Source organism: Lampetra planeri, chromosome 63, assembly GCF_965212315.1.
Source record: "Lampetra planeri chromosome 63, kcLamPlan1.2.h2, whole genome shotgun sequence".
Lineage (NCBI taxonomy): Eukaryota > Metazoa > Chordata > Hyperoartia > Petromyzontiformes > Petromyzontidae > Lampetra > Lampetra planeri.
In genome coordinates this window covers 4,305,235-4,331,158 of record NC_136169.1, presented here as the reverse complement: position 1 = coordinate 4,331,158, position 25,924 = coordinate 4,305,235, and the positions used below count along the sequence as shown (strand labels likewise).

Below are 25,924 nucleotides of genomic sequence, written 5' to 3'. Positions count from 1 at the left end.
GCGTTTTCACTTCGCCTCGACTAGGGAATCGATTCGCACGCGTGGTCTGTGTGCGGCCTGCTGCTGGTGGTGGTAGTGGCAGTGGTGGTTGTCGTGGTGGTGGTGGTGTTCGCGTGGTAGTAGTGGTGGTGTTCTTGTGGTAGAGACGGCAGCGAGAGATGGCTTCGTCCCACGCCTCCACCCGCATCTCGTTCGGGCGGGATGCGTCGTGCGCGCCCGAGATCGCCAGCACCATGGACGCCGCGTCCAGGCAGGGGTGAGAGACCACACGAACAACCACCACCACTACACCACCACCAACCACCACTACACCACCACCAACCACCACTACACCACCACTACTATACCACCACTACACCACCACCACTACTACACCACCACCACTACACCACCACACACACCACCACCACTACACCACACACACCACTACTACACCACACACACCACCACCACTACACCACCACTACACGCACCACCACCACACGACACACCACCCACCACACGACACACCACCACCACACTACCAACACACCACCACTACTACACCACCACCACCACCACACACCACCACACACCACCACCACACTACCAACACACCACCACTACTACACCACCACCACCACACCACTACACCACCACCACACCACCACACGACACACAACCACACACCACACGCACCACACACACACCACCACACGACACGAGGAGGATGACACACATCCACCAACCTCTATCTCTCTCTGAGGCCGCAAGTGCCGCTAGCGACTCAACGTGGGCAGCGCGCCACCAATCACGGTGACACGAGGCGCCGGTGATGGTGGTGGTGGTGATAGTGGTGGTGATGGTGGTGGTGATGGTGGTTGATGGTGGTGGTGTGGTGGTGGTGGTGATGTTGGTGGTGATGGTGGTGATGATGATGGTGGTGGTGATGATGGTGGTGGTGGTGTGGTGGTGATGTTGGTGGTGATGGTGGTGATGATGTTAGTGGTGATGTTAGTGGTGATGGTGATGATGATGATGGTGGTGATGATAGCACCCCGCCCGGCCGCCTTTGTCTCCCCACTGCCGACCTCGCCACACGCTGCAGGACCCCCCCCCCCGCCCGCCCGCCCGCCTCACTGGAGGCGCAGAGCCGGCGGCCTCGTGTAGGCCCCCAGCCATTGTGGCCGTGGGCCGGGGTCGAACTGGGGTCGCGGGCGGGTTGTGGTGGTTGTGGTTGTTGTGTTCAACACCAGAGACACAAGACAAAGGTCCCCCGTGTAGCCTGTAGCAGACTGTCGGGCAAGTGCCGCTAGCGAGCAGCGGCTATGAAGGCAACACGAGGTGGAGTGGATGGGTGGCCAGCACCACGCCCGGGGGGCCGCCTTTGTCTCCCTTCTACACCGCACCGGGTACTCATTTGAGGCCGAGTCGACCTAGGCGGAGGGCCGCTACACCACCGCACAGACAAAGGTGTTCCTGGTAGCACTCCACGTGATGGGGCAAGTGCCCGCCAGCGCCCACCAAGGCCGCAACTGCGCACGTGGTCGGAGCCACGGCGCGCCCGGCCGCCTTTGTCTCCCCAGGTTCAGATATTAGCGACTGGGTCGGGAATTGAACTTTGGTTGCCCTCCCAGTGGGGGGGGGGGGGGGTAGTGCGACTGCGCGAACCGCGGTGCCACCGCTCCCCCTAGCCCCCTGCCAAGCCGTGGACATGCACACAGAGGGACACAGTATGCACGGTGTGTTATGTAACACAGGCGCTGTGTGTGGTGTGTCCAGAGGCATAGATGTCTGTGGTGAGCGAGGGTGGATTTCAGTGTGCAGGAGAAGGGATTCGCGGATTCGTGTTTGGTAAATGAATGAATGCAGGGGGGTTCGAGTGGATTGGGGTGCAGGAGAATGAATGGAATTGGATCGGTGAATGAATGAATGGGTGTGTTAGTATCTGTTGGGGTGTTGGGCAGTGAATTAATGTATGGGATTAGTGTAGGTGAATGAATTAATGGGTGTGTTAGTATCTGTTGGGGAATGAATTAATGTATGGGATTAGTGTCGGTGAATGAATTAATGGGTGGGTGTGTTAGTATCTGTTGGGGTGTTGGGGAATGAATTAATGTATGGGATTAGTGTAGGTGAATGAATTAATGGGTGTGTTAGTATCTGTTGGGGTGTTGGGGAATGAATCAATGTATGGGATTAGTGTAGGTGAATTAATTAATGCGTGGGTGTGAGTGTATGGATTGTTGTGTAGGTCGACTCAGCCTCAAATGAGTACCTGGTTCGGTGCGTAAAAACATCGCCACTGGGGAGACAAAGGCGGCCGGGCGTGGTGCTGGCCACCCACCCCCTCGTGTGCCGTGCCGGCCTTCATAGGTGCTACTCGCTAACAGCACTTGCCCCTACAGTCTGTTAAGGCTACACGGGGGATCTTTGTTCTTTTTTTGTTGTGTAGGTGAATCAATGAGTGCAGGTGGATGCATGCATGGGTGTATGGATTGTTGTGTAGGAGATTGTATGGATGATGTAGGTAAATCAATGAGTGCATGGGTGTGTGAGTCATTGTGTGCAGGATAATTAATGAATTTATAAGATGGGTGAGTGAATGTATGGAAAGGTGTGTGTGTGTAGGATTGGTATGCGTGAGTGAATGAAAGAATGCATGAGTGGGTGTGTAATTGCATGAATTAATTCGTGGGTGCAGTGAATGCATTAATTCATGCATGGGCCAATGAGCTAATGCATGGATGTGCTGAATTAATGGTTGTGGGTGAATGATGGCATTGGAGAGTGAATGATTGAGTGTGTGGGTGAATACATGCGTGAGTGACTTAACGCATTGGCGTGTGAGTGAATAAATGATTGTATTGTGTATGTGGGTAAGTGTATGGATGCAGAATATAATATTCTGAACCTCGTTATTTGCATAAAATAGCGAGCTATAATTTTTAATGATCGATTCCTGTAAATTCTAGGCACGTGATGCGGCCTTAAACTTGTACAAACCAAACAAACACGAGGATGCAAACGAGAGACAAAGACAACATCAACAACAAAAACTACAACACAACAAAAACATCAACAACAACTTCGATTCGTGAAGTCAATAGCGCGACCCAACTCAAGCACGACACCTCGGGAACACAAACGGACAACAGTTTTTCTTTCGTCATTTTGGCCGACGGCCGTCACCTAAACGACGACACTTCGTGTATCGAAGTGTCGCTCTGAGTTTCGAGCAGAGTGTTGGGACGACTTCGACCGGTTGAGAACGCAGCCGCCAGGATGCTCACGCGAACCTCCTTCCGTGAGCACATTGTAACGCGATAATACAAAACTCCGTACAGTAAAACCTTAGATTGTGGCTAACTTGGTCTGCGAGTGTTTTGCAAGACGAGCAAAATTTTAAAATAAATATTAATTTGATAAACGAGCGAGGTCTTGCAATACGAGTAGTACGTGTATACGCTTTGTCTGCCGAGCGTCACGTGATCACAACTGATATACGAGTGCTTTGATATAGGAGTGCTTTGATATACGAGTGCTTTGATATAGGAGTGCTTTGATATACGAGTGCTTTGGATTACAAACACGTTTCCGGAACGAATTATGCTCGCAATCCAAGGTTTTACTGTATTGGCTTCCAATTAAATTTCGTGTCGAATTAAAAAGAAAAGTTGCCGCTCACAGACAAGGGCCTTGAACGGCCTTGCGACATTTTGCATTCAGCGGCCGAGTCACTCGCACCGCACCGTCGCTACCTCGCCGATCCGCGAACTTACATCCTGCTCCACGTGCCGAGAATCAGACGATGCACCTGCGGTGACCGAGCCTTGTGCCTGCACTGCGCCGAGACTACGGAAGGCCCTGCCGCCTCGGGTCAGACAGGCGCGGTCGCTCGCCTTGTGTTTCGGTCTTCTCTACTAAGGACTCGCCTCTTTCGCCTGGCCCACACATCCCCACGTATCACCCGGTGGAGTCTGCACTACTTTCTCTCCTAACTTGGGATGAATTGCGCCTTATACATGTCAACTATTGCATGCCACCCCCCGCACCTACGACCTAATTGGTTCCTGCACGACGTCGTAAGTCCAGCTCCTTAGTTCCCACAGGGGAGTGCATTGTTATGCCATTGGGGTTCCGTTCCTGGAAACCCATTACGTACCAATAAAATAGAAAAATTGACCACGAAAATACATTTAAATAACCCGAACATACATTTATTGTAACTTTACATAACTTATTAAGTGAAAATAACCACATTGGAAAAATCCTAAAGTGCTTTTCTGCGTCACATTTCCTCTTCTCAGACGTAGCGAAAGGCGAAAATTGTTCAAAAAATGTGAAGACAATTTACAAAGAAGTGAAGAGCGTTGAGAAAGAGACGCCGCTGTGTTCGTTCTCGGCGCAGCTGCAGGCTGTCGGGCCCCAGCGTTACACACGCACACGGCGGGAGGGCAAAGCAGTGCCACCGTTACACACGCACACGGCGGGAGGGCAAAGCACTGCCATCTGATGGCACCGAGTCTGTGCATGACGTGTCGGTTGTACACTACACTATGCACTACACTATACACTACACTACTACTCTACTAAATATTACACTATATACTATACACTACGAAACACGACACTACTATACACTACTACTATACACTACACTATGCACTACTCTACTATACACTACACTACTACTCTACTAAATATTACACTATATACTATACACTACGCTATACACTACACTGCTACTCTACTAAATATTACACTATATACTATACACAACCAAACACGACACTACTATACACTACTATGCACTACTACTATACACTACACTATGCACTACTCTACTATACACTACACTATGCACTACTACTATACACTACACTATGCACTACTACTATACACTACACTATACACTACAATTATACACTACACTATGCACTACTCTACTATACACTACACTACGAGTCTGCGCATGACATGCGCAGACTCATCGCCAATCGACTCGGCGTCGGCAGCAGTCGTGAGCCGGTTGTAGATCCGAGTTTGGTCGTGACTGTGGGGGTCTCGCTCGCTATACGAAAGGTCGTAAAAAGTGGGGGGGGGGGTCAACTCGAGCCGTCGTAAGTCGGGGGTCACCACGACCCTCGGAAGGAATGGCGACAGCCCCCCCCTTCCATGATGAAACAAATCTGTGTAGAGGCCGGCGTGTGGCAGCGAGAGCGGTCCATGCCAGGGGGCGCACGTTTGGCGCCAGCGCTGCTCCCTCCGCTGACTCTGCCGTGATGAATGATGGCCGGAGCAAGAATTTAATAACCTATAAATCAGGAATGTGTGTGGGGTTTTTTTCGGACAAGTCGTTCTAACTCCACACCTCATAAATACACACGGATATCAGTTTTCGGCGTACAAAAATAACAGCAAAGAACATGAATATTGAAACGATTAAATTGCGATAATTTCAAAAAATAAAATAAACGTTTTCAGGGAAGATGCGCACGTTGGGAATGACCTCGACAGGGTCCACCTCTGGTCGAGGCCCCTTCACCAGCAGCGGCGCAAGCGGGGGAGCCTGCAGGGCTGCGCCTTTAACTCCCGTGACGCCCCCACCCCTGTGTGCTCAGCTTCGACTTTGTGTGCGTGCCGCTTGTGCACCCGCGGCAAAAGCGCGAGGCGCTGGTGGAGCCCGGCAAGTCCCGGGCCGGCCCGCTCACCCGCTCCGACCTGCTGCTCGCAAACCAAGGTGAGGCCCGAGCCGGACTGCGGTGACATCCTGGCTGCCCCCCACCTACTACTCCCATCACCACCACCGCCGCTCCCACCACCACCATCGCCACCACCGCCACCACCACCGCCACCACCACCACCACCGCTCCCATCACCACCACCGCTCCCACCACCACCACCACCACTCCCACCACCGCTCCCACCACAGCCACCGCTCCCACCACCACCACCACCACCACCGCTCCCATCACCACCACCGCTCCCACCACCACCACCGCCGCTCCCGCCACCGCCACCACCGCTCCCACCACCGCCACCACCACCACCACCACTGTGGCTACAGTGGCTCCCACTGCCACCACCGCTCCCATCACCACCGCTCCCATCACCACCACCACCGCTCCCACCACCACCGCTCCCACCATCAACACCACCACTCCCACCACCACCGCTCCCACCACCACCACCACCGCTCCCACCACCACTGTGGCTACAGTGGCTCCCACCACCACTCCCACCACCACCACCATGACTGTGGTGTCTACACCCCCCACCACCATAAATCAGAGAGCCCCCACTGCTAGCTTAGTTTCCAACAATATTACCGAGCAAGGCCCACTGGCCATCACAAACGATAGCTCAACCAAGTGGCTCATCATCATCACGTGGACATTCATAGTAGTAGCCAAATACTCTAAACGCGTGTCGTCGATTTTAAATGTGGAGGGAAAAACCGGAGGACCCGGAGACAAATCCACGCAACCACGGGGAGAGAGACACCGCAAACTCCAAATATACAGCAGCAGGCATCAGGGTCGGGATCGAACACACGAACTCTGCACACCAGGCGAGGTAGTCAACATCTCACCATCATATTAGGAGTGGTGCCCCCCCCCCCCCCTTGTTCCTGCTGCTATGCGAGCCGCATTGATGTGATGCGCACGGCGCTTTAACTTGCACCTCGCGGCAAGCAGGGTGCTGGGTTTGTTTCCCAGGACCTGGTATTGGCCAAAACATCTCAACGCTGAAAAAAAACCAACTGCAAAATTGGCTCAATTGGGGGTCGCACGCAGCAGCGGCAGCATCAGCAGCATGGCCCTCTCGTCGTCATGGTTACCGTCCTTTGCGAGCGTCAGTCCCCCCTGCTCGTCGTCACGGTTACCGTCCTTTGCGAGCGTTGGTCCCCCCTGCTCGTCGTCACGGTTACCGTCCTTTGCGAGCGTCGGTCCCCCCTGCTCGTCGTCACGGTTACCGTCCTTTGCGAGCGTCGGTCCCCCCTGCTCGTCGTCACGGTTACCGTCTGTTGCGAGCGTTGCGCTTTCCTTCGTGCGGGTTTATGACGCGCCCGTTCTGTGCCCGCCGCTGCCTTTGTGTTGCAGACTGGGGCAGCCTGGTGGTGGGGAAGCTGTCGCCGTGGCTACAACCGGATTCCGAAGTGGAGTACGTCCGGAAGAATTCAGAGGCAGTAAGTCGTCGTCGTTCTCTTCCAGAGACGCGGTGCCGAGCGTGGAAAAGTAGGCCAAGCACCTCGCCTGGAGGGGGCTCTCTGGAGCTTCGTCTATAGTAGAGGCCCTTCCGCCAGCAGTGGCTTGAGCCAGTAATTGCAGGGCTGCACCTTCACCTTTTAAATCAGCGGTATAGGTTTCCCCCCGGATCTACGCGGCAGTAGATGCATTTCAAAATGTTTAAGGCCGCGCACAGTTGTTGTTGTTGACGTTGAGAGACACGCCGAGGAGTTCTGCTGCCGATGCGGCAGCACCGGCAGCAGCAGTGGCAGCAGCAGCGTCGCCGAGTAATTCGTAACCACTGAGAATCGATGTGGGATGGACAATTAAAGTGTGGTGGTGTTGGTGTCAGGAATCGGAAAGCGAGGAAGAGTCTTAACAGGGAGAATGGCATGACGATGACGACGATGACGACGATGACGACGTGAGAGATTGGCGCCAGAAACATTGGCACAAGGCGGAGAGGAAAGTGGAAACAAACGATGTCATGTGCACTGGACACCAACATGGGGGCCTGTCTGCCCGTGGATCAGTGATCGATGTGAATCGGTACGAATCGACTCGTCCGTTGCACACCCCCACCCCCTCGCTGCCTCGCCCCCCCCGCCCTCCCCCCCTAGCCAAGCTCTTCTGTGCATCGGGAAGGACGGGACACGGCGTGAGCCTCGGATGACATCGCCGCGCTCTCCTCTTTGCCCTTCTCAGCCCAAACCCCTTTCAAATTGGCTGACAGCTGCTCGCCAGTGCGCGCCGTTAATCGTCGTTATCGCGAAAGCTGCCGTGTTCGCGTGCCCGGAAGCTATCGTTGGGGAAATTCTCGGCGAGCTAATCTCCTCCCGGCCGGCTGTCGGCCAAGGCAGGATAATGGCGCTGGTGTGTGTTCAAAAAAATTGTTAAATATTTTTTTTGACGCACACCACCCCCACCCCCCACATCACCACCCTCCGAATGTTATCCCGACCGCCAATTGACATCGCGTCGTCACGAGACAAAGAATCCGCTCGGAGCGTCGCTCGCAGAGCGGTGCGACCCTGCGTCTTACAGAATGGCCCGCGGAAGTGGATACCGCAGGGCTACCCCTCGGGGGTTCCCGGCGTCAAGGGGGCCTCTGGTCACGCGCACAGAGCACAGGGAGGCAGCACTTTCATCGCCCCGCCCCGCGCACTGCCGTGTGAGAGAGATAGAGTGAGGGTCTTGCTTGGTGCGAATGTCAAACGGGGAAAGGTTCATCCTCACGGCTGGAATTCGGCAAAATGTGGTTTCGGAGCCCAGTTTAATGTTGATGGGTTTTTGTTTTGTTTGTGGTGCTGTCATTGATGATCGGGCTGAGACCGCCAATGTCCGACGCTTGAGGACGCGGTGTAACCACACAGACGGCTGCCTGGATTCGAAGCCAGGTCCCCAGTGGTGCGCTGGTTCTTTTTTTTTTCACGAACCCTCCGTAAGTTTGTAAATCTGCTTCTCTGCGTTGGTGTGTTTTGGGGGTTTTTGTATCCTGTAGATGTCGAGCATTCAATGTCGTCGTTTGTCAGTGCTAGTTTTGAGCGAGTGTCATTGAGTTAACCGTGAATGTCTCCGGACTGTCCCCACGGAGATCAAACCCACGACCTCCTGTATACCAGGCGAGGTAGTTAACATCTAGCCACCGTGATGATGATAAGAGAGAGATGCAAATATACAGCAGCAGGCGTCACGGTTGGGATCGAACCCGCGACCTCGTGCACACCAGGCGAGGTAGTTAACATCTCCTCGTCACCGTGGCGCCCTTCTTCCGCAGGCCTTGATCCAGGAGCTGAACTTCACGGCCTACTTGAGTCTTCCAGCGGTGGTCATCCCGCTGACTCAGGCCGACAACAGCAACCTGGCGCACGTCCTCATCAACCACATCCAGAAAGGTCACCACAGCCAAGCGGTGAGACGCTACAAGAGCACTGGCACACGAGGGAGTGGGTGGCCAGCACCGCGCCTGGCCGCCTTTTTCTCCGTGGTGGCGATTTTCGATGTTTTTTTACACACGGCACCAGGTAACTCATTTGAGGCCGAGTCGACCTAGGGGAGACCCGGGACCGGTTCAGGTAGTCGTCACCGGTTGTCTGTGGCTGCGTGCTAAGCGCTGTGCCCACACACGCATGGGCGCAGGCTTCTCAAACTAAATTTCCCACGTAAACAAAAAATTCCTCGGATGGGACTACACGCGGCGACGACAGCGATCACCGCAGCCCCTACCGGCAGCCCGGCCCGCCGCCCGTTGGTCAGGCCACGTGCCGAAGGCGGGGCGCCGTGCATCCACGGGGAACAGCTGCCACCCCGGTTATTACCGCTATTCACTTAATTCGGGATCACCCGCGCGCAGCGGTCGTCAGAAAGGCGCCCGGGTCGGTGAGTCGAACCCAGCCCCTTCCCGCCGTGAAGCACGAGCGTCACCTGCGGACTGAATTGTTGAGAACTGCTTTTTGTGTTTAGTTTGTTGTGCTTCCCCCGCCATCTCCGTTTAGCGCGGTTGGCTACGTAGGGCGCGGAAGAAGTTCAACAAACGTATATCACTGCAGTGACGACACGTCCACCCTGCTAAACGAGGCTCCCTCCCCTCCTTTCCCTCACCTCCCTTCCCTCCCCTCCTCTCCCTCTCCCCTCACCCAGTTCTGGATGCGCGTCCCCCTGGTCTCCGCGGCTGACGAGGTTGACGAAGTGGTGGACGATGACGACAACAACGACAGCGGCGGCGGCAAACCCGGAGAGCTCAACGGCCCCACCGAACCCCAGGACACCTGGGCCTGGTAACGCTCACAGTGGCCCTGTCTGTGCGCGGGTTGGCGGAGGAGTGCAGGACAAGGGGGGAGGGGTGCGGAGGAGGAGGCCGGGGTGGGGTCGGGGGGAGGGCTGGAGGCGGTGGGGGGGTGTTCTTCACTAAACTTTTTAGGGCACGCTGCCGTGTTGTGATGACGGCACGCAGCCAAATTCAAACAAACGGTCGTGATCGAAACTATTAAAACTTTTAAATTTTACTTTATTTTACCAGGTAAGGCTCACTGAGCTATACAGTTCTTTTTCAGGAGACCTGCCCATCAGAAATGATATCCCAACAAAGTGGCTTATTATCATCATCATCATGTGAAATTTTATAGCAGCCAAATACACTAAACGTGTCACGTTGATTCTAAATGTGGAGGAAAAAACCGGAGGACTCGGAGAAAAATCTACGGGGCCAAGGGGAGAGAGACACGCAAACTCCAAATTATACAGCAGGCGTCAAGGGTCGGAATTAAACCCACGACCTCCTGCATTCCAGGCGAGGGAGTTAACATCTAGCCACCGTGATGATGATGATGAGAGAGAGACACGTAAACTCTAAAGATACAGCAGGTGTCAGGGTCGGGCTGGAACCCACGAGCTCCTGCACACCAGGCGAGGGAGTTAACATCTCCTGGCCACCATGCCCAGTTTTGTGGGATGAGGCCTTCCCAGCTGAGCTGCATGGTGTCTTCTTTGTTTACCACCCCGCCCCCAACCCACAGGTGGAACAACTTCCGGTCTCTCTGCGACTACAACAAGCGCATCTCTCTGGGTGAGTGGCCGGAAGATGGCAGGCCGTGCGGCTGCCCGCACGTGAAGCGTCGTGGCCTCTGTTGGCTACGGCAGGACACGTTGATTTAAGGAAATAAGAAAACTCACCGCGGCTTGACGGTTAGCGCGCTGGACTTGCGGTTCAGAGGTCACCGCGGTCGGTATCCGCCGTGGCGTGGCAGTCGAATCATTCGGCGAGCGTTTGTCAGGTTCACTCCACTGCTATCCGCCCGCCTGTATTCGTGGGTAACACCACAGTTAGTCCATGGGCAGGGCAGGGCATAGTTTAGTAGTCTCACCGAACTGACTAAACTATTCCCGCACCTCCGATTACCGCGGTTGGCTACGGACGGTACGTACATTCCAAGAGGCCTGGCCAGTGTGGAAGAGTAGGCCAAAACACCCGCTAATAATCAACTGCGATTGAGCACCGATGCGTCGTTGCGCTCGCAGATGCGGTGCAGTGTTCTGTGCGTGGACAACAGCTGTCTGCGTGCGAAGCCGGTAAAGTGTGGACCCGATCAGCGTTACCTTAGCAATTTGTCAAAGTCATGTGAGCGGGAAATCTCTCTGGTGGCGTTTACTTGAGAATAAGAGCCAAGAGAGAGAGCGCGCCACTGTGGCTAGGAGATGTTAACCAACTCTCCTGGTATGCAGGAGGTCGTGGGTTCGATCCCGACCCCGACGTCTGCTGCTGTATATTTAGAATTTGCGTCTCTTTCTCTCTCCCCGTGGCCGCGTGGATTTTTCTCCGGGTCGTCCGTTTTTTCCCTCCAAATTTAGAAACGTGCATTTGAAGCATGAGGCCGCGGTACATTTCCACGTGATTAACCACTTCATTGAGCTCTGATTTGTGGTAGCCAGGTCGCTTCTGAACAAGAGCTACATAGCTCAGTAGGTCTTACCTGCTAAAATAAAAACAGTTTCGTTTTATAGCCACCACCACCACACCGGTGTGTTCGACAGAAATCTCTCAACATTGAAATGGCTAGACCAGTGGTGCTGCTGAAGCAGTAATACATTGGCACGTTTGCTCATCACATGACAGCTTTATTAACGCTTTCCCGTTCCTTCCGATTCCATTCCGGTGACGTACGTGTCCATCGTCAAAACTAAACCGGAAGAGAAAATAAACTAACTTTGTCGGTATCGAGGCTCCCACAAGGCCATGCGGCAGGGCGCAAGGCACAGTTTAGCGCCAGCAATCCTAGAGCGGCAGCAGCCATGTCGCTACGATTCAAATGTCTTCAAAAACAACGGCGCTGCTGCTGCTGCTGCTCCACCTCTGAAGTAAAATAATTTAGTGCCGAGCCGCTCTCACGCTTTCCGCGATTCAGCGGTGAACGGGAGACACCACACCCTACAACTTGCAGACGTCACGGGACGGGAGAGGATTAATTGGCTGTGTCGGGCGGAGGAGGGTATCCGACACATTTTACTTACGTGAATCGTATGTTTGGCCGCGTAAGCCGACTGCTCCGCGTTAAATCTATTTCTTGCGCAATCCAGCGGTGCCATGACCCGCCCGAGAAGCACGTACGGCCAGCGGAATTGCATTTGGCGCGAGCAAAAAAAGACAGGAAAACGATCTCCTGACCGGTTTCGACATTCAGTGCCTCACCATTGGAATCTCATTTGCCAGTAAAAAATATGATAATTGTTTTTTTACCCTTCTATCTGGCAACAAAACTGACACTTTTTTTTTGAGTTGTGCGCCTTTTGGCGTCATCTGGTCCAACCCATGTGAGACTAGGCTCTAAGGAAAGCTGTCTCGGGTGTGGACCAATCAACTTCAAGGACAGTGCATATATTATCAGAGTTATGTTTTTTGTTTGCATTATGACTGCAGTTATTGTGGTCTATGCAAACATGACTCCTTGTAAAAAAGGTGTCAGTTTTGTTGCCAGATAGAAGGGTAAAAAAACAATTATTCAGTGCCTCGCCAGCAGGGTCGGCCTCGCTCGAATTCGACGCACGCCTTAACCGGCGCGCGGCTTCGATGTCGTCGCCGCTCCCCGTCTCGTCGCACAGCCCTGGAGCTGTCGGTCGACCTGCCGAGCGAGGAGGTGATCCAGAAGTGGCTGGGCGAGCCGATCAAGGCGGTGGTGCTGCACACGAGCACCTTCCTCACCAACAAGAAGGGATTCCCGGTGCTGGCGCAGGCGCACCAGCTGCTCGTCTTCCGCCTCTTCAAGGTGCGGCCGCGGGGGCCGCCTCCATTATCGCCGGACGGAGACGCAGACCGCCGCGCGAATTTCCTGTCGTGCCGGTGGCGGCGGTGGCGGTTTTGACTCGGCCGTCGGAACAAAAACGGCGGTTCACCGCCGCATCGCGCGGCGCTTTCGGAGAGACGCGCTTCTGGCGGCCGTCTGGAACGTTCTTCCTTTACGATATTAGGAGCGCGCTCGGAGATGCGCATTTTTTTAATCGTCGTCCAGATTTACAAACTCCTTGCGCTGTATACGTGATGTGAACACAATCGACAGGAGTGCGCGCAATCGACAGGAGGTACAAAAACATTGGGCTTCCTTAACGAAACGGGAGGATTTCTCCACAAATCTGGCTGTCGCCTGATGACGCTGGTTGTCATTTCTGGCGGAACGTCGTACTCAGATTGTAAATGTTGTGGCTTTGCTCTCCAACACACCGGATGTGCTGTACTAGTAACGAATTGGCACGTTCTGTTTACGTGACAACCCTTACTAGTTAGCCGTGTCGGGTGGTGGCGGGTTTTAACGACACATTTATATATTTACGTGATCTAACCCAAAAAAACCTGGATTATCCGTGAATACCAAATGTCCACAATAAGTATTTATTTTATCCTGGAGGAAATCCGATGAGCTGTGAAGCTCTTTTTCACAGACGTCTTCCTCCCTCGATGGGCACGAGGCCGCGTCGCCACCCGTCCGGTGCTGATGGCAGTGACGGCGATCGGGGGGCCTCACGGTGGCTAGGAGATGTTAACTCCCTCGCCTGGTGTACAGGAGGTCGTGGGTTCGATCCCGACGCTGACGCCTGCTGCTGCTGTATATGTGGAGTTTGCGTCTCTCCCTCACCGTGGTCGCGTGGATTTTTCTCCGTGTTCCACTTTTAGAAACAGCGTCACTCGTTCAGACTATTTGTCCGCTGCGGCTATAAATGGCCACGTAACGATGATGATAAGCCAACTTGCGTTGAGCTGTGATAGCCAGGTCACTTCTGAAAAAAGAGTTGCGTGCACCTTACCTGGGTAAGATAATGAGTTTGTTGTTTCAATAGTTTCCATCGCGACTGTTTTGTATTTGGCTGCGTGCCGTGATCTCAACGCGTGCGGCGCCTCCCCCCTCCGTCCCCCTCAGCTGGACGTTCAGTTCATCATCACGGGCATGAGCTGCCACTCGGACAAGGAGCTGCGCACGTACATCCAGTACCTGCAGCACCTGTCCCAGCACCGCCCTCCGCCGTCAAACTACGACGTCTTCTCCAAGGGTTACGAGGACTACCTGCAGTGCCCCCTCCAGGTGCCCGTCTCGAGACAGACGCGCGGCTGCCCCCCCTGGGTTCGGTCGTGCAGGCCGCAGGCGTCGCTTGGAGCACTTGGCACCCTCCTGGGGAATATTTTATTTAGACTGCAGGAGGTGGAGGAGGAGGAGGAGGAATCCCATGAGCTGTAAAGCTCTTTCCTCCACACAGATGTCCGGTAGGGGGCACGGGGTAGCGGGGGGGGGGGGGCAGGAAGTTACGACAAACTCAGTACGAAAACATGATAGGAGTGCAAAGTATAGGGAAGGTAAGCAAATCACTAAAAAAATGTTAACACTTCTGAGAATTTGGTAGAATACTGATAGTCCCATGTAAAATGTTAACATTTTTTTAAGCACCCTGTGGATATGTTATGTTTCTATTACCAGGCAAGGCCCACTGAGCTATGTAACTCGTTTTCAGAAACGACCTGGCCATAAATGATAGCTCAACGAAGTGGCTTATCATCATCACGTGGACAGTTACAGCAGCCGCACTAAACGCGTGACGTAATTCTAAATGTGGAGGGGAAAACCGGAGGACCCGGAGAAAAATCCACGTGACCACGGAGAGAGACACACAAACTCCAAATATACAGCAGCAGGCGTCATGGTCGGGATCGAATCCACGACCTCCTGCACACCAGGCGAGGTAGTTGATATCTTTTAGCCACCATGATGATGATGAGAGAGAGACACGCAAATTCCAAATATACAGCAGCAGGCGTCAGGGTCGGGATGGAACCCACGACCTCCTGTATAGCAGGCGAGGGAGTCAACATCTCGCCACGGCGGCGCCCTGGCGTGGCTGTGTTAATAACGCCGCTTGTGTACCCCGCAGCCGCTCATGGACAACCTGGAGTCTCAGACGTACGAAGTGTTTGAGAAGGATCCGATCAAGTATTCCCAATATCAGCGGGTGAGTTCCACACACACACATTGTCACAGCTGTCTTCGTCGTCGTCGTCATCGTCAGCCATGATGAATCCGCTGCTGGTTGAAGGTCTCCACAATCCGTCCTGCAGTAAAATAACGTAAGAAAAAACATTCTGATCTGTATCTCTGTGTATATCTGTACTTCTATGCATCTCATTGGATATCTATGGGTCTCAATGCGTCTGCTCCTCTTTGGGTCTCACTGTATCTGTGCGTGTCTCTGCATATCTGTCCGCATCTCTATCCATCTGCGGGTCGCTATTGGTCTCCCATGCGGCATCTCCGTTGTGTCTCTATGGGTCCCCCGTGCGGGCTCGTGTTAACGTCCACGGCTGGTTCCGCAGGCTGTGTACATGGCACTCTTGGACAAGATACCGGAAGAGGAGAAGGACTCGCGAGTGCTGTGAGTGCCGCTTTAGTTTTGTTGAGCCTGCGACACCGCCTCGCTTGGTGGTGCTGTGAGTGCCGCGCTTTAGTTTCGTTGAGCGTGCGACACCGCCTCGCTTGGTGCTGATGAACTGCGAATACGTGAACCAATAATTGTGGATATCCATTGCCATTTATGTGAATACGTGACCCCCCCCACACACCCCTCTGGTCCTCGCGCCTGATTGGCTGACAAGTGACCACATCACATTTATCCCCCCGGGAAAGAGGAGGAGGATTTTCTGCGCTACTCTGTGGCTGTCGCCTGATGATGCTGGTTGTAATTACCGGCGGAACATCACGGTACTCGAATTGTAAATGTCGTTTACTCTCCAACACACAACCGGCTAGTGCTGGACTAGTAACGAATTGGCACGTTTTGCTTACGTGACAAACCTTGCCAAGTGGCTGCGCCGGGTGGTGGTGGCGGGTTTACTGACACATTTGTATTTACGCCATCGAACCCAACAAGAACCTTGGTTATGGTTAAGAGCGTTGCTACGGGCGGTGCGCCGGAGCCTGTGTGTGCCCGCCCCCCCCCCCCCCCTCGTCAGATCCGTTTGACGATTTCTCTGAAAGGTAACTCGGAAAGAAACCTCTTACTTAAACAAATTATTTGTGAAGGCTTCTGGTGCTTGCAGTTGCGCCCAAGCCTGCGGTTGACAGCCAACCAAAAACTCGATAGCTTTTGTCATGAACAACGCTTCGTGCGCGAGCGCGTGGCCGTGAAAAGTACGATGGTATAACGGGCGACGTTTCGGGTGATGGGCCTCGGTTCGTAGAGAGGTCGCTGGAGAGACAGCGTGGAGATGAGAGGTGGTGTGAGGTGGGGGGGGTCCTGATGAAAAACGCGATTTGCGAAGAAAAAAAATTCCGACGACCGGATTTTAAATTGACGAAATTGTTACGCTGAGAGTAGCCGTTGAGCAACAGACAAAGGCCCCCCGCCCCCCATCTCCTCAGCTTCTATTAAATCCTGGTTCTTAAACGGAGCCCCGCTTCACTCGTGCTCCTGCAGCCGGCGTGATTGTGACCTTGGAGGATCACCCCCCCCCCCGTCCAGAGTAGTGGAGACGAAGCCGGCCCAGCGAGAAGTTAACCCTGTCCCGTTTTCTTCCAATTTCCCAATCCGGTGACGCGCACGTGAACTAAAAACGAGGTAACTTTATCGGTGCCGCGGTTTCCTCCCACCGCAAGGCCGCCACGCGGTTTGCCGCCAGCCGTCGTAGAGCGGCGGCGGTCGTGTCGCCACGGTTCCGTGCGGTGAGTAACGACGCCTTCAAGAACGGCGCCGCTGCAGCTGCGCCTCTCTAAATAAAATTAGCGTCGTGCCGCTCGCACCGCGGTCCGAGATTCGACGTTGAACAGGAGACGCGCCGCACCCACCCTGCCACTTGCAGACGTCTCGGAACGGGAGAGGGTTAATCCGTTTGAATTATTCCACTCAGCGGTGCCTGCTTTGATCAATTGTGGGCCCCATGATGTGATACATGGCCTGGCCTTCTCATTACGTTAAACGCTCCCGAGTGCAGGACGTTTGAAAGGCGTACCATTGTTTTTTTTTTGTTCTCCGTCCCTCGCGCGATTGTCCGTTGTCTCAGACTCCGGGGGGCGGGGGGGCGATGCCGCTGGGTGAATTTAAACGCCCGTGGAGCGGCGAGCAAAGTCGAATCGATTTCTAAGTGCCGTCCACACTCGACGGCAACGAAGCTCCTCGCGTCGTTAATATAAACTAAGGTGACCTGGTAACCATCCGCACCCTCCCCCCCCCATTCCCACCACTATGAACCCGGCGACCCGAGTTCCATTCCTGTTCACGGCCAACGTGGCTAGCGAATATCTGGGCCGGTCCTGGGCCTCTTCCCTCCCTACGTTGACTCGGACATTAAGTGAGCATCTTTAGTAAACGAACGTCAGCACCGGGGAGACGGAGGCTGCTGGGCTCGTGGCGTTTGCCACCCCCCACCCCCTCCCCTTCGCGCGCCATGGCGGCCTTCGTAGGCGGCACTTAGCCGCGGACCGTCCGTTGAAGGCTACCTTGGTTGACCTTCGTCTTTGCGTGTGCCCAGGGTGCTGATGGTGCTGGGCGCGGGACGAGGTCCCCTGGTCAATTCCTCGCTGCGCGCGGCGAAAGCCGCGGGCAGGAAGATCCGCGTCTACGCCGTGGAGAAGAACCCCAACGCTGTCGTCACGTACGTGGGAGGGGGGGGGCGGGAGGGTGGGGGGGGGGTCGTGGGGGGGGAGAGGGGTCGTGGGGGGGCTGTGGGGTGGGGTCTTCTGCACAGAGAGACGATGCCTCGATTCCGAGTCATTACTCAGGGTGTCTACTGAGCAGTGGTGTGGGTCGAGGGGGGGGGTGCCATATAATCCCCACCCCCCCTTTGAGACCCCAAAAATCGATGCATTTTATAATCTCCCCACTCCCACCGCGGGGAGTCTGGAGGTACCCCTCTACCAGAGGTCGCAATCGGGTACCCGATACCCGTACCCTACCCGATACCCGTACCCTACCCAATACCCGTACCCTACCCGATACCCGTACCCTACCCGATACCCGGCCGGGTACGAGTAGCCGGGTATTGGGTAGGATACGGGTACGGGTGCCCGTTTGCGACCCTGGTGCAGCCGGGTACGGGTAAGGAATCAAAACCCGTTTGCGACCTCTGCCCTCTGCCACTGAGCAGCCTCGGCAAACCAAAGTGTGCATTCGTTTATCCGTGTTTAGTTTGTTGCCCTTACCCCCGCACCTCCGATTAGCGCGGTTGGCTACGTAAAAGAAGTTCACTGCGCGCGCGTCCGTGCATACGTCACGTCACCCAGGCTGGAGAACTGGAAGGCGGAGGAGTGGGGAGACCGCGTGACCGTGGTGTCGTGCGACATGCGCGAGTGGCTGGCGCCCGAGAAGGCCGACATCATCGTGAGCGAGCTGCTGGGCTCCTTCGGCGACAACGAACTCTCCCCCGAGTGCCTGGACGGGGCGCAGCGCTTCCTCTCGGGTAGAGAGTCCTGGCGCACACGCACACACGTACACACGCACGTACACACACACGTACACACGCACGTACACGCACGCACGTACACACACAACAACAACTGCCACTAAGTGGCGGTGACGTCACCACGACGCTTGTGCCAGGCCATGTGCACCTTGAGGCCACTTGAAGTGTCGAACGCCCGCTGGCAGGAGGTCACGGGGCAGACCCAGGTGCCACGGGTCGACTGACCGAGATGACTGGCTGATGCACCACCTGTGCCCCCTACTGTACCAACTTGCTGTGCTTTAGCCACCCGGCGCTCCGCTCGTTGTTGTGAGCGTCGCTCCTCCGCCCTCCGTTGTTGTTGGAGGGCGACTACCTCCAACACGCACGTACACACACGCACGTACACACGCACACATGGGTCTCACTTCACGCGCCGCCACCCGGCCGATGACCGCATGACCTTACCTGAAGAGCGCGTTCCAGACGGCCGCAGAAGCGCAGAGGAAAGCGCCGCGCGATGAGGCGACGGCTGAGCCAAAAGCTGCTGCTGCTGCTGCGAGGATGACCACCGGAGTCTGCGTGATGACGGTTTACGTTTCTTGCTAACAAAATGAGCGATGGCACAATGGGGTTATAACAATAAAAATATATCTTCTTGGTTCTTTCGGTAAAGTCACGTAGAAGGGAAATAATAAAATAATAAAAATAAAACATAATAAGATAATTCTCACGACGTTTCGGCTACAACGCAAGCAGCCGTCCTCACCACCAAGCTTGGAGCGTATATTTAAGCTGGGTTGGAGGGGGAAGAAGAGCTTGCGTTGTAGCCGAAACATCGTGAGAATTGTGTTTTATAATGTTTTATTTTTATTATTTCCCTTCTACGTGACTTTACCGAAAGAACCAAGAAGATGAATCCCTGCAGTCACGAAAGCTTTAAATCGAAAAATAAAAATCTAACACGCCGCTGCTGTGTCCCCTCAGAGGACGGCATCAGCATCCCGCGTGAGTACACCTCCTACATCTCCCCCATCTCCTCGTCCAAGCTCTACAACGAGGTGCGCGCCTGCCGCGAAAAGGACAAAGATCCAGAGGTGAGGCCGCTATCCCACTCGCACTCATTCATTCACTCGCTCATTCACTCGCTCATTCACTCGCTCATTCACTCAATTATCCACTCATTCACTCACTCATTCACTCGTTCAAACACGCTTATGTGTGTGTGTGATGACACTTGTGTGTGTGTGCGGTAACACTTGTGTGTGTGTGCGCCGTGACGCTTGTGTGTGTGTGCCGTGACGCGTGTGTGTGTGTGCGCCGTGACGCTTGTGTGCGTGCCGTGACGCTTGTGTGTGTGTGGCGACGATTGTGTGTGTGTGTGTGTGCCGTGACGCTTGTGTGTGTGTGTGTGCCGTGACACTTCTGTGTGTGTGTGTGCCGTGACGCTTCTGTGTGTGTGTGTGCCGTGACACTTGTGTGTGTGTGCGCCGTGTTCGCCCAGGCCCACTTTGAGATGCCCTACGTGGTGCGCCTTCACAACTACCACGAGCTGGCCAAGCCACAGCCCTGCTTCACGTTCGTGCATCCCAACTCAGGTGAGCTGCCGGACGACGCCTGTTGGAAAAAGAGCTTCACGGCTCGTCGGGTTCCCCCGGTACCAACGAACATTCGCCCAAAAGGTCTGTTAAGGCTTCACGGGGGTTCTCTGACTTTGTGTTGTGAACAGAGCCCGGGAAGGACAACAGCCGCTACAAAGCCCTGGAGTTCCCCATCAGCACAGACACGGTGCTGCACGGCTTCGCGGGATACTTTGAGACGGTGCTGTACAAGGACGTGACGCTAAGTACGTGTGCTGGCGACATCGCACCCACGTGCGGTCGCACTGCGCGAGACAAACATAATTTGCCGTTCCACTCATCCCGGGACACGCACCACAGTGTCGAGATGTTAACTCCCTCGTCGATCTCGAACCTGACCCTTGCTGTATTACACACTTTCTGATTCTGTACATTATTAGCGTGGTTTAGAGTGTTTGACTGCTGCTATACATTTCCACGTGATAAGCCACCTCGATCCCGACCATGACGCTTGCTGCTGTATATTTGCAGTCTGTGTCTCTCTCATCATTATCACGGTGGCTGGGAGATGTTAACTACCTCACCTGGTGTACAGGAGGTCGTGGGTTCGATCCCGACCCTGACGCTTGCTGCTGTATATTTGGAGTTTGCGTGTCTCTCTCCCCGTGGTTGCGTGGATTTTTATTTGAGTGCTACGGTTTTTCCTTCCACATTTAGAATCAACAACACGCGTTCAGAGTATTCTGCTGCCATCACTTTCCACACGATGATCAGCCGCCACTTCGTTGAGTTATCATTTGTCTTAGCCGGGTCGCTTTACTGAAAAAGAGCTACATAGCTCGGTGGGCCTTACGCCCGGGAAAATAACAAAAAAACATGTTTAGCTTTAGCTTATCGCCCTGGCCACGAGACATCGTGCGTGCGCCGTGGGTGGGTGTCGCTGCCCAGCCGTGGTGGCACGTTGGCCCACTGTTGCAAAGGTTCCGCTGTTCGAATCCAGCCGGTGGCCGCCCACCCCCCCCCGGTGAACGCTGCGATGGTGTGTGCACAGCATTAGCCGTACATTTAGTGCCGTCAGCGTCGCAGCGGATGTTAGAGAACCCCACTTGCGGAACTCGACTGTTGCGAATCATCGGGGTTGGGGGGGGCGGGGAGGTTTGATTCGATACAAAACTCGATAGTGGTACTTTGGTGTCTGTCAAGTTGTGACCGATGGAGCCCCTTCTCTCCCCCGCTGCCTGGCGACTTTTGGCAACTCGATTGAACGCGGGGCGCGCGAAAGACGTGACGCTCGATGAACCGACTGTGCACTCATATCAGGGTGCGCTTACGTCCAAAGCAGGAGGTGACGGGTGTAACAGACGGTGGGGGCGGCGTTTTGTTTTGCAGGCATTCATCCCGAGACCCACTCTCCCGGCATGTTCTCCTGGTTTCCCATTCTCTTCCCCATCAAGGTAAGCGAAGTATGAACCCGCGGCAAGTTACAACGCGATCGTCTCAAATGTTTACTGCCCAGCAAGGCCCAACGAGCCCCACGCCATGCTGCTTCGCCCAGGGAGAGCCTCCCCCACCGAGTCTCAGGAGGCTCCTGGTCGGCTCTCGCCACGGCTGCTGTGTGTGTCTGTGTGTGTGTGTGTGGTGCTGCTGTGTGTGTAGCTGTGTGTGTGTGTGGTGCTGTGTGTGTGGTGCTGTGTGTGTGGTGCTGTGTGTCTGTAGTGCTGCTGTGTGTGTGTAGCTGTGTGTGTGTGTGTCTGTGTCCGGGTAAAACTACGTGGCCGGGAGTCGGAGCCTTTCCCTGTACACCTTGGGGTGCGACAGGGATGTCCTCTGGCTCCCACATTATTTAACATCTATTTCGACTGCGTAGTTCGTGAAGCCTTCAATAGCTGTACCGGGGGAATTTCCATTTGGTACAGATATAATGGGAGGCTGATCGACGCCCGGGTGCGATCAAGGGATGGCTCCCTATTGGTCAACCACGTTATGTATGCCGATGATTTGGTAATAGCTGCTCATTCAGAAGAGGAGTTGGAGACGCTGCTGCTGAGACTGGAGCGTGCCACTAAGAGGTGGGGCCTTACCATCAGCCCCACCAAAACTAAGCACCTGCCTGGGTATTTTGTACCATCGGACACTCCACCCCCACAACTCCCAATTGGTGATGGGGCAGTTGTGGAGAGAGTGGAGAGTTTCCCATACCTGGGCAGTGTGCTTATGACCGGCTCCAGTTTATCAGCAGAGGTCTCACTCCGAATCAGTCGAGCGGCAATATCTTTTCATCGGTTGCGTAACGCTGTGTGGAAGCTACCTGGTCTGTCGCTCCGCACGAAGCTTCAAGTCTTCTCGGCCACGGTCATTCCCTCCCTTCTCTACGCTTGCGAAACGTGGACCCCCCTAGTGGAGCATCTTCGCCGGTTGGAAACATTTAGGCTGGCCTGCCTACGATCCATCCTGGGTTTAACCAGGCTGGATTGTGTGAGGAGCTCACAAGTCCTTGAAAGATCTGGGCAAAGTCCCATCAGTGAGCTCCTCCGGCAGGCAAGGCTGCGTTGGCTGGGTCATGTAGCCCGCATGCCCAGCCACCGCATGCCTAAACAGCTTTTGTTCGGCCGGATCGAGGGGGCTAAACGGGCGCGGCACGGGCTAGAGAAGAGATGGAGTGATGTGGTACAGGAGGACGTGGAGCTGAGTGGACTTGCCGATGACTGGTACCAGCGGTGTCAAGATCGGCCTCAGTGGAGGAGGCTCGTGAAGGACGCTACTGGGCAGTTGGAGGCAGTCGCCCTCCAACAACAACGGAGGGCGGAGGAGCGACGCTCACAACAACGAGCGGAGCGCCGGGTGGCTAAAGCGCAGCAAGTTGGTACAGTAGGGGGCACAGGTGGTGCATCAGCCAGTCATCTCGGTCATCTCGGTCAGTCGACCCGTGGCACCTGGGTCTGCCCCGTGACCTCCTGCCAGCGGGCGTTCGACACTTCACGTGGCCTCAAGGTGCACATGGCCTGGCACAAGCGTCGTGGTGACGTCACCGCCACTTAGTGGCGAATGGCGGTTGTTGTTGTTGTGTGTCTGTGTGTGGGGAGCGGTGGTGCAGCAGTTCGCGCACTGCGCTACGAACCCAGCGACCCGAGTTCGATTGCCACTCGCGGCCAACATCAGTGACGATTATTTGAACCGGTCCTGGGCCTCCCCTAAATCGACTCAGCCTCAAATGAGTACCTGATGCGGTGTGTAGTAAACATCGCCACTGGGGAGACAAAGGCGGCCGGGCGTGGTGCTGGCCACCCACCCCCTCGTGTGCCGTGCCGGCCTTCATAGACACTCGCTTAACCGCAGTATTTTAAGGCCTTGAGAACGACAGCGACCGCACAAAACGTGCTCGCCGTGACCCGTGACCCGCCCGTTGCTTTTCCGTCAACGCGCCGTCTCGCCCCCCCCTGTCCTCCCCAACCCCCCCCCAGCACCCCATGCCCGTGCGGAGCGGCGACACTGTGTGCCTCCGCTTCTGGCGCTGCTGCAACCAGCAGAAGGTGTGGTACGAGTGGGCCATCACGTCCCCGATGACGTCCGTCCTGCACAACCCCGCGGGACGCTCCTCCACCATCGGCCTGTGAACCACGCGGAGAGAGAGGGGGGAGAGAGGGGGGAGAGGCCTTTGCGCACGCGGCGTCCCATTTCCGCCTCCGTCGTCGTCGTTGCGCTCGTTTACCCAGGAAAGCCTCGCCGAGTCTCGCGTGCGACTCTTGGTCTTTCTTTTTTCAGGAGGGTTTCTGCCAAGTTTTCGAAGTAGCAAGGTGGGGGGGGGAGCGACCGGCGTTTGCCACGCGTCGTTCACGTTGAGTCATTTGCGGTGGGGGGTTGGGGGGGTTGGGGAGTTTCAGTTGTAGCAAAGTCGGACGGCGACGCCGGCGCCACAGTGACCTGCTCTTGCGAATGGCGTCACGGCATCTTTATGACGTCCGCCGTGAAGCACACAGGCGCGTGGCGGTATTTCTCGGGGCTGACGCGCACCGCAGTATTAACCGGGGCGGCCGCTCGAACCGCGAACCTCCGTGCGACAACGAGCAGCGGAACAGCGCTACCCGCCATCGCTGGGTCGCGTCACCGCCACCTCCCCCCACCACCCCCCACTGTTGGTAAATGAATTAGCGACGGAAGTATTCGACGTTAAAGCGTGAAGCGTTTCTTTTTTCGCTCCTTTTTTTAGTCAGCGATGACCGCGTGTGGCCGAGAGCCACCTCTCACGCGTGACGATGACGACCACCGCCGACCAATGACCTAAACGTGTCCCGCCCTAACGAGGCGGGATATGGCGAGTCCGAGTGAAGACGCATTCCAAGATAATGATAATAAAGAGATGAGGTGGTAATGTTATTCGAGATAGTGCGCTGAGGAAGACAACATTTATAATTGGTCATGTGTACGAAAAGATTTGCTGCAATCACCGATTGGCTGCCACCGATTAATGTGGGAGGAGGGATTTCATGAATCACTCCAACATCCGTTAACTAAGAGTGTCTAACTACATATTTCACCGCTTTAGTTGCTCAGACTAAGGTCTGTATTCATAGTCACGGCCTGGCTCGGGCCTGGCTCCTTTGGCTGCTATACATTTCCACGTGATGATGATGAGCCACTTCGTAGAGCTGTCATTTGTAGTGGCCAGGTTGCTTCTGAAAAAAATAGCCACATAGATCAGTGAGGCCTTACCTGGTAAAGTAGAAAAGTTTTGAAAACTTTGGCCACCTCCGAATACGGTCCAAGCCCAGCTTAAGATTTATTTGAGCCCAGCGACGGTATGAGTTGAGCCACGGCTGAGCCGAGCCTTGGCTAAGCCACGGTATGAGCCGAGCCACGGCTTAGCGTGTGCGTGTCCGTGTGCACTCGCTACTTCAACTTCGCGTGCTTCTTGTACGACGGCGTTGATGCGGTAGGTGCGTGACGAATTTGCCGATTCTGTCAACGACGGTGGATCGTTTATATCGTGGCTTCGCGCCGCGATGGCAGCGGACTCGGAATTTGGAGAACAGAAACGTTTCAAAATAATGATTCTTACTGTCAATCGCAAGCCTGAATCGTGACGATTTGGCAACGAGGGCTCCCCCACCCCACCCCCGCGCTCCTCACGTCACTCATTTTACCGTACTTCACCACGCCAGTCAACGCAGCTCGGCGAAGCGACAGCCAGTGCAGGTCCGGTCCTGATGCCACTCCGCCACCGACGCCGATCCGCGTCGCTCGGGTTCGCAGCGTGCGGAGTGCTAACCGCGGCGCCACCGATCCACCCCGCCGTGAACGTCGCCGCGAACGTCGCCGCGAACGTCGCCTTGCGCGGTGCCTGCCAAGCATTTCGGACCGCTCCTCTCCCACGTCCCCGTGGCTCCGGTGGTCCCCACCTCGTTTGCCAGCTCACGAAGCGGCGCGCTAAGCTCGTTCACACCGACAACCGGGGGAACGGCGCCGTCGTTTTGAACAAACGCGTTGTTTGCATTGTTCACGTTCCAAGACTGTGTCCTTATGCATGGTCCCTCACCCCCGTCCGCCTCACCCCACACGAACGCCATGGCTCGCTGATGGTGACTGCCCACCCTCCCCCTGTGATGTTTTGTATCGAATTGGAAGCTTGCATTGGGGAAAAATAAAAACAAAAGTTACTTCTTTAATCCGAACTGCGGTGAAAACATTGCGAGGTTTGTAAACGCAGCCACTTGTTGCGGTGATAATTT

The 25,924-nt window shown here is 55.1% G+C and overlaps 1 protein-coding gene and 1 long non-coding RNA gene across 3 annotated transcripts; one reads left to right on the top strand and one right to left on the bottom strand.

Annotated features, from left to right (window-relative positions):
• On the top strand, window positions 1–25,861 carry PRMT5 (protein arginine methyltransferase 5). 2 transcript variants are annotated; one of them, XM_078619630.1, is made up of 17 exons: window positions 1–256; window positions 5,604–5,722; window positions 7,086–7,171; window positions 8,989–9,123; window positions 9,852–9,988; window positions 10,727–10,776; window positions 12,807–12,970; window positions 14,117–14,278; window positions 15,120–15,197; window positions 15,559–15,617; window positions 17,710–17,832; window positions 18,461–18,636; window positions 19,606–19,715; window positions 20,123–20,216; window positions 20,348–20,464; window positions 21,588–21,652; window positions 23,660–25,861. In XM_078619630.1, exons 1-17 carry the CDS (start codon window positions 159–161, stop codon window positions 23,810–23,812), a joined length of 1,926 nt encoding a protein of 641 aa, XP_078475756.1. In that variant the 5' UTR covers window positions 1–158; the 3' UTR covers window positions 23,813–25,861. The 2 variants fall into 2 exon arrangements, with proteins under 2 accessions (XP_078475756.1, XP_078475757.1); XM_078619631.1 differs by lacking the exon at window positions 1–256 and adding an exon at window positions 695–795.
• LOC144736942 (uncharacterized) lies at window positions 11,802–17,844 on the bottom strand. Its single transcript, XR_013588850.1, has 2 exons — window positions 17,678–17,844; window positions 11,802–15,297 (listed from the first exon to the last, which is right to left on the bottom strand). It is a non-coding gene; the product is annotated as an uncharacterized LOC144736942 (long non-coding RNA).
• Window positions 25,862–25,924: the final 63 nt, after the last annotated feature.

What these genes read in the sequence shown, in the direction of transcription:
- PRMT5 (XM_078619630.1), top strand. Translation starts at nt 159, where the DNA reads ATGGCTTCGTCCCACGCCTCCACCCGCATCTCGTTCGGGCGGGATGCG. An exon ending in ACCTGCAGTGCCCCCTCCAG is followed by an intron (nt 14,279 to 15,119) that starts GTGCCCGTCTCG and finishes TGTACCCCGCAG; the next exon opens with CCGCTCATGGACAACCTGGA. An exon ending in AGTATTCCCAATATCAGCGG is followed by an intron (nt 15,198 to 15,558) that starts GTGAGTTCCACA and finishes CTGGTTCCGCAG; the next exon opens with GCTGTGTACATGGCACTCTT.